This window comes from Neocloeon triangulifer, unplaced genomic scaffold (assembly GCF_031216515.1).
Source record: "Neocloeon triangulifer isolate White Clay Creek 2 clone unplaced genomic scaffold, ASM3121651v1 ptg000013l, whole genome shotgun sequence".
NCBI classification, from domain to species: Eukaryota; Metazoa; Arthropoda; class Insecta; order Ephemeroptera; family Baetidae; genus Neocloeon; species Neocloeon triangulifer.
The window spans coordinates 4,801,695-4,815,061 of NW_026775555.1; the positions used below are offsets into that span (position 1 = coordinate 4,801,695).

At 35.0% G+C, this 13,367-nt stretch overlaps 1 protein-coding gene across 1 annotated transcript in view; it reads left to right on the plus strand.

Annotated features, from left to right (window-relative positions):
* Nucleotides 1-6,991, plus strand: part of LOC132199217 (inhibin beta B chain-like) — a 53,531-nt gene extending 46,540 nt beyond the window's left edge. The window contains exons 2-3 of the mRNA XM_059623781.1: nt 2,590-2,846; nt 3,895-6,991. Of these exons, the coding sequence (XP_059479764.1) occupies nt 2,590-2,846; nt 3,895-4,509 (872 nt within the window). The 3' untranslated portion in view covers nt 4,510-6,991. The remainder of the gene's footprint in view (nt 1-2,589; nt 2,847-3,894) is intronic.
* Nucleotides 6,992-13,367: the final 6,376 nt, after the last annotated feature.

Sequence of the window (13,367 nt, forward strand, 5' to 3'; positions counted from 1 at the left end):
TGCTTTTTTATCTTTACAACTCAAATTCTGTTTTATAAATCAAATTAAAAATAAAAATTAAACTATATAATTTTAATAAAGTAATTTAAATAAAAAATGATAAATAAATTAATAAATTTACATATTTATTTTATGAATCACTTTATTTTGCTGTTCCATAAATTCAATACCAATTTAAAATAATATTCCTCTGGTTATGTTCGAGAAATTCAACTTGCGATATTTTCCATATATTTTCAATTGCAAGAAACACGTACATACGCCCATTATCCACATTGCACTCTGCTATTACGGCGTCTGCAGCCAAGAGCACATAATAGAATAAAAGCATACATCATTAAATAGCCTTTGAGCGAATGCGAAAATGATATTCAGAATTGGCTCTGCGCGACGCTATGGGGTGATTTTTCATACGAAAAGTTTAGCACTATAAAGTTTTAAAAGAGCTATTTTGAGTCTGCGAGCGAGCGTATTATAATGGCATTCGGCTCCACAGCAAGAAACACACTGAGTGTTTGTGGATAAAAATGGCCTCTGCCGGAGACAAACTTTTTTGCCACGCCATGCGAAAAAGCAGCGAATTTATCCATTTAAAACAAGCATCTGCAGACCGAGTCGTCGTCGTTTTTTTTTCTCTCGTACGCGCGCCACATGCAAAATCTCGTATTTAACCATAAGTCACGCCGAAAATCCCAAAACAATGTTCGCAGCAGATGAACTCGTGCTGAGCGTTTCTTTTCTTAACTTAATAAAAACATCACGAGAAGTGTAAAAATCATAAATTTGTTTGCCGCGGGAGAAAGAAGAATAATGCGGCCGAGTTATTGTGACGTGAACACAAGCTTATTTGATTCATAAAAAAGTAGCTTTATGGGCGTGCGAATGCGAGTAATAGAAACTGCTGCGAAAAGGAGGAAAGAATGAGTGGCGCTGTTTTACGACTCGATGTACTCGTAAATAATGCAGCATGAGAATAATTTTTCTTGCTAATGTGCCGCCGTCCTTGCGAGTAGCAAGAAATTATTCGTGCATTTTCCTGAAGAAATATAATGTTAGTGCAGCACTTCACGAGACATATTGAGTAAATAGTAAAATAAATTTAGAACTTTTCACACATTCAATAGATAAAAAATGGAATTGAAGTTATTTTTACTATTATCGGTTTTTAATTTTTCTTGAAATCCACTTCATTAAACGTCCATCAATAATAACGAAAAAGATAATAAATATAATAGAAGGACAAACTGAAGTCTAAAGGTGACCTGCAGTATTTCGAAATATGGGGTTTCTCAAGTCCAACTAGGATTAAAATATTAACACATAAATTTATGTGAGCCATTTGTTTTTGAATAAAAAACAATTTTTCTGCAACGAGAAAAAGCCTGGTCTATTCATTTTCACAAAAATTGAAATTGGGAATATAGAATAATAAAAAGCATAAAAATTTTATAAATTAATTAAAAGCAACTGAGTTATTCAATGGGTTCTTGCAGTAATTTTCCAAAAATTACGTTTTTTTCTATTAAGATTTGTTTAACTGTCCAAATTGTTACATCTCATTGGTTGAAAACAGTTAAAAATAAAGATTCGTTGAAAAAACGGCACCACCACAAGCAAGAACAAACTTCCGAGATCAAAAGATCCCATGTGCTGCAGTGAGCTTTTAATTTTAATAATCTAAATATAATTTTTCAGTTTTATTTAACATTTTATTTTTTATTTTGTAAATTTACCTCCCTCCTAAGTTAAGTTGGATTTAAAAAAGTAGATTTTGAATTACCAGTTCATCAGTTTCTCTTCTTTTTTTTTCATTTTACTTTAAACAACCAGGTTTTAATTTTTGATGAAATCCACATGAGTATTAACTTTTAATCGATATTAATGCTGAAAATAGATAATTAAATTTTTTTAAATTATATAATTTTTTAATTGGATGAATAAACTACAATAGAAATTTATAAAATTCTCAAATTATTTCAAGATGTTGAGGGAAATTAAATTTTTGAAATACGCCTGCAATGGTTCTCAAGCTTGGCAATGTTCTATGTGCAAATCATATGAATTTATTATTTTCTTATTTTGAACAAATGAACTTGTAGCCCTTGTTATAAAATATAGTCCACCCACTCTACGGAAACTTTCTCCAGTGATTAAGGAACTCTTTTCCTCCCTCTTGGTGCATGTTTGGCCCATAAATAACGTAGGCCGGCTCGCAATATAACAAAGTGTTTCTGTTGCACGCGTTCTCCGGATCTGCTGCATTATTCGCGCGCTTTATTCAACCTGACAACCGTCCTGCAGCTGCCCCGATCGAACACGAATGCAGTGATAAATCACTGCAACAAAAGCAGAACTTTTAGTTTGTATTTATATATATAAAGCCTGGGAGAGCAGTTTGTTTATATAAAGAAAAAGATCTCTTGCCGGGCTAATTGCTTCGCCTTTATAAATCAAGAACGAGCTCTACAACCAAAATCACTCTCGCCGGCGATTTATTCCGCTTCCGATAAGATAGAAACCTTTTGTGCATCCAAACTGCAGTACTTTGATTTGTTTGAGCTGATTTGTTTGTCTCTTTTCTGTTCGCAGGTCCAAGATTAAACGGGCAATCGTTACTCGAGTTCTCGCACAGCCAAGAAAACGCGGGCGACCTGCGGATAAAGTCCGCGAACCTGTGGGTGCGCATGGAGTTGCGGCCAGGGGTCCTGCGGGGCGCCCTGAGCGGCGCGGGCCCCATTCAGTGCCACCATCATCACCACGCGCCGCGGCATAAAAATTTCAGCTTCTACGTGTTCAGGGCGAACGCCGTGGCGGCGTCCATCAATGCCACATACCTTAGTGGTAAGGTATGTTGGTGCACAAGCAAGATTTCTTAACCTTTATCTTAAAATTTAAAAAAACACTGCTATTAATTTCTTAAATTTTACTTTCTTGTTCTTTTCATTTTGCCTATTGTACTAAATAATTATGAAATTATTATTTCTTTTTCTCAAATTCATCTTTAAATTTAAAAAAGTAATTCCCAAGGAACTTTTTCGCTTCAAATAAGGGTGTATCGGGTTTGCCCAGATACTTAGTATTTGAGAAATATTGGAAATAGCCAGTGGCTAATTAATTGTGGTCTGTGTTGCAATTCAACCCCTGAAGGTGCGAAGTAGTTCTTTGGGAATTATTTTCTTTTTGAATGAAGAATGTCAGGAATGTTGTTTCTATTCTTGGATTTCAATTTCAAATCAAAACTAATTTTTAACCAAAATTTAAAAAAACTTCTAGTTCAGTTTACCGCTTAATTGTTAAATTTTTTATTAAAAAAAAACTACTTTAAAATAAAATTTAATAAGTTTTATTATGCTATCTGATATTTTCTAAAATTTTATTTAATTAATAGCAAATATCATTTTTATTTAAAAATTTTTTGTTATTTTAATAATTTAATATAACAATAACACATTTTCTTCTACAAAAGAGTGAAACTGGTTAAGACAATAATGCCAAAAAAAAATTTTATGTATAAAATATATAATAAACAACTATTTGATGATTATAACATTTAAGAATTCTAGTTGAAAAAATAACTTCTTTTCTTGTTTTCATCTTGTTCCCTGATATATCGAATACTTAAAGCATAAAAATAATTAAAAGAAAACGTAACTATTTAATAATAGAAAAAATATATTCAAATCAGTCAAAATACCAGCATTACAAATCAAAATTTATTTTGTTTCAAGCATTGCTAGCATGCCAAAAAAATATACAACATTTTATTTCAACAAAAAACACATTTGCTTTTGTAACCTAAAAAATTAGCAAAATAGAATTAGTGCATTTTATTTTTTTTATTGTTTAGCGAATGAGTATTTTGAATGGTGATGGAAAGCGACGTGCGTGTTTCAGGACCTGGAGCTGGCCAGCTCGCTGGACGTGTCGACGGACGCGCTCGGCTGGCTCAAGTTCGACATCACAGAGACGGTGCAGGAGTGGTACTCGGTGTCGGCGGCGGCGCCGGACGCGGCGCGGCGCCGCAAACTGCACCTGCTGGTGGACTGCGCCGGGTGCTGCGAGCTGGTGCAGCCGCTGCTGGAGGGCGCGGCGCGGCAGCGGCCGCCGCACCACCGGCCCTTCCTCGTGGTGCACACGGACCCTGACGTGCCCAAGCGGATGAAGCGGCACGCGCTCGAGTGCAGTGGCCAGGTGAAGCAGTGCTGCAAGCAGCGCTTCTATGTGAACTTTACGAAAATCGGCTGGAGCGACTGGATCATCAAGCCGAGCGGCTACTACGCCAACTACTGCCGCGGCACCTGCGGACTGCACCGCACCCCCGACACCTTTCTCAATTATCACACGCACGTGATGGAGCAATACCGCACGCGCTACCGGCTGGCCGGTCTGCAGCCGTGTTGCTCGCCGGTCCGCTTCTCGCCGATTTCCTTGATTTACTTCGACAGGGACAGTAACATTGTCAAGCAGGACCTGCCCAAAATGTCCGTCGAGGAGTGCGGGTGCCCCTAAGGACAGGACCCAGAGTGAGTGCGCGCGTCCGGTTGGACCGCGACCGCCGCGATTTGATTCAAAAAGCATTTGGTGATACTAGATGCGCGCGAGGTGCCGCCGCCCGCACCGACACGGACTGCACCCCGACTCGCGCCGACTCTCCTTCAACTTTTAAACGGGGTAATCCCTGATAAATCTGTGATGATACGATTAGAATTTTGGCTCCCTGAATACCCTACGTTTATTTTCTCGGCGGCTCGCACCACTCGGTTCGGACGTCGATTTGGAAAATCGACCCCACCCCTCCCCGCCGCGATTCATTCAAATTTATTCAAACGGAAAACATCTGAAAAGTACTCAAATGATTTGGAAATCCAGCAAAAAAAGTGGTTCCAAAATTATGCAATTCATTTTAGTTTTTGTCTCAAAATCTAAAAAATTTTGACATCATTTCAACCAAATTACTTAAAATTTTACTCAGCTTTGTTTGATTTGATTATTATTATTATATTGTTATTTTTGATGCTTATTTTTCCACATGTTTAAACAAAATTAACTTAAAAAAAATTTATTTTTGGACAAAACGGCACCACCACTTGCAAGAGTTAAATAAAACTTCCAAGATAAAAAAGAGCCCATCCGCCCCAGTGAGCCTTTAGTTATTTGCCAGTGATTTTCTGAGGATTACTCATTTAATTGAATTTTATTAATTTTTTCTTTTATTATTACTTAAATAAACTCTTATTTATTACATTCCATTGATATTTATTATTTGTGCCCAAATTTAAAATTGAACTACTCAGACGTTTTCCATTGGAGTAAAAGCAATTCAATTAAATTAAAAATATTTCAGTTTCCTAATGGCAAATTAAACTAGGGCAGTTTTAGCAGATTTTAAATCCATTGATCCAGTGCTTTTATCACAGAATCTATTTTGCCCCGGCAATATTTAACTCAATCTGTCTTAAATCAATTCAAAAGACAGGTTGGTACTTGAAATTTTAGCCTACGGAAACGAAATATTTTTAACATTCTTTATTTCTGATTATTGTGAGAATTCAATTCGCTTATTTTTTAAATTTTTATATGCAGGAGTCCCAAAAGCCCAAATTTCCGATTTTATTTAAAATTTTATTTATATTATTTTCTTTGGGTACGGAGGAGAAAATAATTGGTAGGGTATTGCAAAATTCCATGGGGGACCAGAGCCTCGTTGTGGGGTTTTATATCACCTGCGATATGTAAGGTCTGTAAAAAAGAAGCAACGAGACTTGTACAGTGAGAGAAAGAGTGCAGTTGCTGTAAAATGTTGTAAAAAGCGATAAAGCAGAGAACATAAATATTATTATTATTATTATTGCTGCTATTGTAAATACACCGAGAAACACAACCACAATCACAGATGAGCAAGTAAAAAAGAAAAACTCATTTTGCTTATGGCTGCTTCCGATCCCACCCCGTTTTTTTCCTACGTGATTATAATTAAGTATTAAAAAAACAACCCTTCTATTCCCACATCACTCTCTACTTAGGCCTATTAATTAATGTGCATAAGAAAAATAAAAGAGAAACCACGAGTTGATTAGAAGACACAATGCCTTAATTACAGAAGTTGTGAATTTGCCTGCTCGCCCTCTCGACCATGTATCAGAATAAATATTAATCAATCACCTCGTCCCACATTCGCCGTAGACACGAGTTCATCGACACACAAACCAAACGAACAAGTATCCACACGCAATTTCGCTTTTAAATTTAAAAAAAATACTCCTGTATCATAATATTTTTACAGTAAGAGCAGAGCGGACGCAGACATCGCCCTCTGTGGCCGCGGCAGTTTGCTCTCCCCAGAGAGAAAAAAACGCCCTGCGTAGTTATCATTATCAAGAAGAGATTAAGTAAAAAAAAAGAGAGAAATTAATCGCATTCCAGACGCATTCCTTGCAATCTCATCCACGTGCAATACTCCTTAAGCAATCTGAACGACAATAGATGAAGAGAGATTATACGCGAAAATTCTGTACGACTATGTTACTTGTTGCTAATAATGTTGAAACGCCCCCCAAATTCGACTGACAATAATAATGAACGATGTGTGTAATAAAAAATCGGAGAGTGTTTCGTTGGCCGCGGAATCTGCGTCGCTCTCGGCATCCTAGAGTAGCAGTTTATCCCCCCCGTAGATTCCGCACCGCGACGTCCGCTCGAAATGTGATCTGCAAAATTGTTGTGATGAAAAAGTATGTAATGAGTTGTTATCGAAAAAAATCTAGCCCACGATATGAAGTCCCACACTGCCTGAATTGAAAACAGAGAGAGAAAGTGCGACAGAGTTGTGGGAAAAGTATCATTTTTTGAAAACTTGACCCATTTCGCGGCCCCGGCATGCCAAATTTTGAACTTCCTTCTTAAAAAGCACCCGAATGAACCGATCTGTTATTCAAACAGTTGTAATTTAAGCGCTCTCGTGCATTTAATGAGGCACTAGTTCTCTAGATCAATAAATACTATAATTACTATAAAACAATTTCAAACTGATTTTTTCTTTTGATTTCACCTGCCTGCAATCGAGCTTGGATGCACATTGGAGACTGTTTGGATTCGTTCCCAATAATGCTGTCGGCGTAGTAATTTTCTCTGCGAAGAAGATTCTTCAACCGTTAATGCAGAGAGTGCTGCACATTTGTTATATTGGATGAGCGCAGTTCTTTTTCTTAAATGCTCTCGAGAGAGTTCAAGTAGTTTGCCGTTTCCGATCAACAACATCAGCATCTGCGCTCCCATTCTATGATGCGGCGATCTACTTCCTGGCCACTCGGCACAATTTTATTTAAAAGGGTTGACAAATTATGCTCTGAAATACATGTTTTCCGATTTTAATTTTTCCTGAAGCCACACAGAGTTTATGGAGAAATTTGTTGACAAATTGCTTAGAATTCAGCCCAAAAGAATTTTTTTTTTATTACTTTTTATTCTTTTAAAAATACTCCTGGCATTAACTTGTATATTTTTAAATTAAAAAGAAGAATATTTGTATGATTTATGCATAAACAACTTAAGGTTTTGTTTCACGAGTTGCATATGCAGAATCATATGCATCTGATTGTACATATTGTTGAATCAATTGTGCATGGATAAAATTAATGATACACCAGTTAAGATGGATGACCTGCCAGCTTTAAAAGAATATTGATAATATTTTAATTACGATTTAACAAATTATGTAGTTTGAAATTGACCATAACAAATAAAATTTATTCCTGTTAATAATTTTTCTAGTGCAATTACTTTTTGTTGTGTTTTAAATTATTAACAACTAAAATCGCTATCATTTTAATCGGATTCTAATGCGAAAAAGTGGGAAAAGGGCAATTGAAGCATTTTAGAATTTAGTCAATATTCTTTTTAGTATGCAAGTGACTATTATTTTTTAATAATAAATCAAATTTAAATGTTTTTCAATTAAAATAGTGATAAATTGCACAAAAATTGATAATTCATTTTATAATCTTAAAAAGTTTTTAATTTAAGACAAATTAGTTAAATATTGCAAAACAAAAATAAAACAAACACTAACTTAAATAATTTTAATAAATTTCATTATATCTTTAAAATAATTTTGAAGCGTTTATTTACTTTGGATTGAGAACAAGTTTTGTGTTTGGAGTTGTTTTGCTCGTGGGCCGATCAAGGAAAGTCATTAGCAGCGTTTTATTATGTATTTACTCTGCGCGGCGAAGGAGGAAAGTGCAGAGATGAGTCGGCTCATCACCTGCACTGCTTTGGCGGCGTCCGACTGCGCTAGGCCTCGTAAACGCCCCCGCTGCAAACGCCGGCCGCGGACTCCACCCCAAGACAGGCGCCACGGACAGACACAGCAGGTCTGGCCGCGCGCCAGCACCGCTGCTATACTTGTCGCTCTCTTTTATTTGCTCTCTCTCTCTCGTATACCGCGCGCGCTACCAGAGGATAATATGATGATAAATATTCACCAGCCCAACCTCGACGAGCAACAAAAATTGGGTTAATAAAACGCTGCCGAGAGACGGAGAGAAACAGAAAGAAAGATAGACCAGTAGCAGCAAGAAACTAGTGAAAAAAAATTGGAAAATTTTCATGCATTTCTCAAAAAAAGGATGGACGCGATCTCAAATTTTTGCGATTGCGATCGCGATCGCGATCTTGAAAATTAAAAATTGTGCGATTGCGATCGTGAAATTGAAAAATCGTGCGATTGCGATCGCGATCAAAAACGTTGCGATCATTTGCGATCAAATATATTTTTAAAAAAATGAATTTCCGAACGTTTTTTTATCAATTCTGGTTTCAGAACGAGGAGGCCGAACAAAAATGAACTCCGTAAATGAAAAGCCTTAGTTTAAGAAATTTTTCTGTCAAATTACCTGAAATTGACATTTTTTTCTTTCAGATTTAGCGTTAAATTCGCCCAGATTAAGCATAAAAATTTTTCTTTCTTCGATCGCAAAAAGATCGCAAATGATCGCCTGCGATCAACCACCTTTTGCGATTGCGATCGCGATCAGATCGCAATCGCGGATCGCAGATCGCTTTTGCGATTTTGTCCATCCTTCTCTCAAAAGTACTAAAAAGACGAAAAAAATTCTTTGTAGCTGATTTAATCAATTTAAATTTCAAGTTCTCGGAAACGACAAATTTTCCTATAAATTTATTCAGAATCAGCTGTTAATTTCAGAAATTAAAACAGAATTTTATGATTCTCACGTAATGGTCAATCTAATTGTAAGCGAAAGGCATCAAACTGGGTAAAGTAGAAACTGAAAATTGTTGAAATTGGATATACAAATGGCGCGGAAAGGTAGAGCAAGTGGTATTGGGGAGTGATTTGAGAAGCAAAAGAACGCTTTTCAACGACAGATGTGGCCAATAAATAAGTGTAAATATGTGCAGAAAGGCGTGTGTCTCGTAATTAAATTAAATAGCTGAATCGCTTATAATTAAATAATTTAAAGATATCGTAAAATTAAATTATTAAAATTTAATGACCAGATATTTCAAAAAAGTTTTAGGAGTAAGCAAATTTTCTAGAAGCTCATACTTGTATCTTTTGATTGATGATGAAGAGCCTTTTGTAACTAAAATTAAGAATACATTTAATTTAAGTGATACCAGAGCTTAAGATGAGTTTCTAACACATATTCGGGTGAGAAAAGAAAGAGATTTTAACGATGAAATATATCAAACACCAGCAATGTTAAATAATAATTGGAAAAAGCCTCTGTTTAAAAACAGACATGTTCAAACCCGGTTTGCAATGCACGGATTCCATCATTGTATTTGTAAAGATAAAACTTTCCATACTGCGAGAGCAAATTGTGTATGTAAACTTTGTGATGAAAAGGAGATTTCCCTGTATCACCTCCTTAATTGTTCTAAAAGAGTAAAATCTCTAACCGAATATGCTACACAAGATAAAGATAAAACTTAAATGATAATTATAATTAAATTAAGATTTATTATTGATTTCGACCAGCAATTCATGACGTGGTACACATTTGTGTTTAATAAAGACAATAATAGTAAAATTAAATATTATAAATTTTTAAGGAAATGCCAAATTCAATTAATACTAAAATTCAAACGCATTACACAGCAATCAATTGAAAGGTTTTTGTCGAAGGCTTTCATTTTTTCAGACTGAATTATTTATATTTTTTTCTTTTAACCGCAAATGCGAAAATTACAAAAGCACCTAAATTTTCATTAGAGAAGTTTTTCTCATCAATCGATTCACACTCTTTTATAAGATATATGATTTTTTTTTTAATAAATTGTTCTTGAATTAATTTGAATGTTTTTTTTGAAGGCCGCGGGAGTAGAAATACATATAAATATGGGCAAAGTTTGAAGGAATAGATAAGGATGGTATGTTTGACGGTGAGTGATGGGCAAACTTTGGCGATCGACTGCTCCAATATGCAGGGAATTTGCATAGCACGCGGCCATTACGGCCGTCAGATATATCGACAGTCGGGTTCTCGCAAGACAATTTATGAACGGTTTAAAGTGGCAGTCCAACGAGTTCGGTGAAAACAACGAAAGTAATCTTGCGCCGATTTAAATGTGGCACGTGGCGCAATTTATTATATTGTTTGCAACCTTGCGCCGAGGCAAATTTGCTTCGTCATCCTGGTGATTTATATATACCATCGCGGTTTGTACTTCTCCGATATTTTCTTTTCAGCAGTGGCGAGCAATAAAACGCCTATTTATTGCGTTAAGAAAGAAAGACCGGCGTTCGCCAATTTTTGACAGATCGACCGCGTTAAAAGCCGCTTCATCATCAGTGACATTTTTATGAAGCGATCCGCGGGCATTTGCCAGTCGTAAATATCGGGGACATAATAAAATGCGGCACGAGACACACTGTTGGTGCGCATGCAAGTACTGTAAAAATTACGGAACATATGGGATTTCTGTTGAGCTCATCCTTTGAATGAAATGGCAGAATAAACTTAATTTTTAAACAAAAAATTAAGTAATTACCGAAAATTAGATCATAAATCATATAATAAAAAAATCGATTTTCTAAGTAAGAGATAAAGAGGGCAAAAGAGTCACACCAAGATATACAAATCTCATTAGAAGTATTGTATAAGTGCAAGACCTAAAAAGGCTAAAAATTGAAAGACAAAAAAATATTTAAATTAGTACTTGTGAGTAATTGCCTTGATGTGCAATTCGTTACGTACTAATTTAATTATTTCCCGTTTCAAGTGATTTCTTTGGGTTTTAAATTCTCAACATCAAAATATGTTAAGTCTAACCGCTAATTAAGACAGCTATAGAAACTAGTGTTATTTTATATATATAGAAATTTATTAAACACAAAATGTGTACAACTTTTCAACGTACAATTAATTATTTATGATTCATTCTCGCAGCTTCAGACAAGCTTAAATTATTTTTACAACATTCACTAAAATGATACAAGTTTATTTTCCTCCCACATTTTTCACATTCGCAATCATTATATACATTTGAATGGTAATTTTTATTCTTACAAAATAGGAAGTGAAGTCCGTGTACTGCATATCTGGTAAATAAATAAAGAAACTAGTGTTATTTTCAAATTGTTATTAATTATTTAATTTTTATCTGGTTTGTAATTCATGTTCCATAATAAAAACCAAAACGTTTCCACCAACAACAACATTTTATATGAAAAGTTGCAGGTTGAGCTGTCAATTTTTATAATAAAAATTTTCAAATGAACATATTAAATGAATGATGTTGTGTTACTTTTAAAACATAACTAAATTCATGTTAAGAAAATCTTAATTTTTATTAATAAAAAACTATTTAATTTATGTAAACTAAAAATATATTTGTAATTAAAAATTAAAAAAAAATATATATATAAACGGTAACATTTTTATTTTGTAATAAATTAAAAATTTTAAATGTAGAAAACTGTAATCTTTGTAATTTCACATATACATCTTAATTTAGAACGCAGCTTGAGTTAAGTTGGTATTAAATTGCATTAAAAAGAAAACTACTACACTGTCCATTAGACAGAGTGCACAGCACACAGACAGGCTCGGGTAACTGTGAAAATAGTGCTCGCACAATGCGACGTAATTGCGCTGCAAAGCGCACAATAAAAGTGCGTCTCCTCGCAAACGGAAGACGTACATTCGTACACAAGAAAGAGATAATTTTTTAAGGGCTGCATTTGCGAACGAGGAAGCGCCGCGCAAATAATAATAATAACATTCCGGGGAGGCTGCAATTTTACGACAATAGATTCGTCTTTAATGGCGGATCGCAGTGTGTACTGTGTGTATTGTAAAATAAAAGCACGGAAAAAAGGAGGCATTTAAATTTATGGCCTGGTTGGCGCGCACCCTTTAGTGCACGCGGAGGCGCCTTCGGGCTGCGCTGGATGCATCGTCGTAAAACGCGCGCGCCGCCCGACGAGATGCACTTATATGCAATAAACAAAGCAGCAATGATAGATTACAGCTTCCCGTGGTGCATTATCTGCCTGGCGCTTTTTGCGTTGTTTGCCAGTCGCCGGCGCCCTCTTCTTTCTTTCGCTTCGGACTATCAAAACGACGCCCTGGATGCGCCACAGTTTGCCCTACTCTCGGCCGCCGCTCTCATTAATTATTATGACAAACTTCAGATTTTTCAGGCGATCGGGTCAGACTAACAATTACTCAGCTTCAGTTTACAGCAGGTGTTGTGAATTGTTTAAAACTATCATTAAAAATGTGTTTATAACTGATACAATTTCATGAAAAATCAATATTTTTCTCATTTAAAAAAAAGAATTGATTCTTTTGTGTGCAATTTTTTCTACTTTATCCTTTATCATTGAATTTTTTTAATATTAAAACATTTTACATTTATTATCTATTAATAAATCATTTTTAAAATATCTTGTAAATTAAATTTTATGAATGCATTTTTAAGAAAATATTTTGAATGTATTTAGTTAGAATCTGTGTAATAAATCTTATAAATTTGTCACTTCCCTGAAATATAGTCATATTATAACACCTAAACAGTATTTAGTGTAGTGCACCTCTTTTTTTCTATATAACATGAAAATCTAATTTAATATACATTTTATAATTATTTAATAAAATCAAGCTCCCTATAGCAAACAAATAGCATCAAAGAGAATAAAATGAAATGATCGCACTTGAATGTGGCTAATTTGGTTTTGCATCTTCCGCGAAATGCGTAATGTTGTTCGAAAACTTTCTTACTTCACTTACAATTGGACCATTTAAAATATTTTGCTTGAAGACCTAAATCAAAGGAAATTATAATAATGCAAGTCATATATACACCTTGATTTAAAATTAATTGTGGGACAAAATATA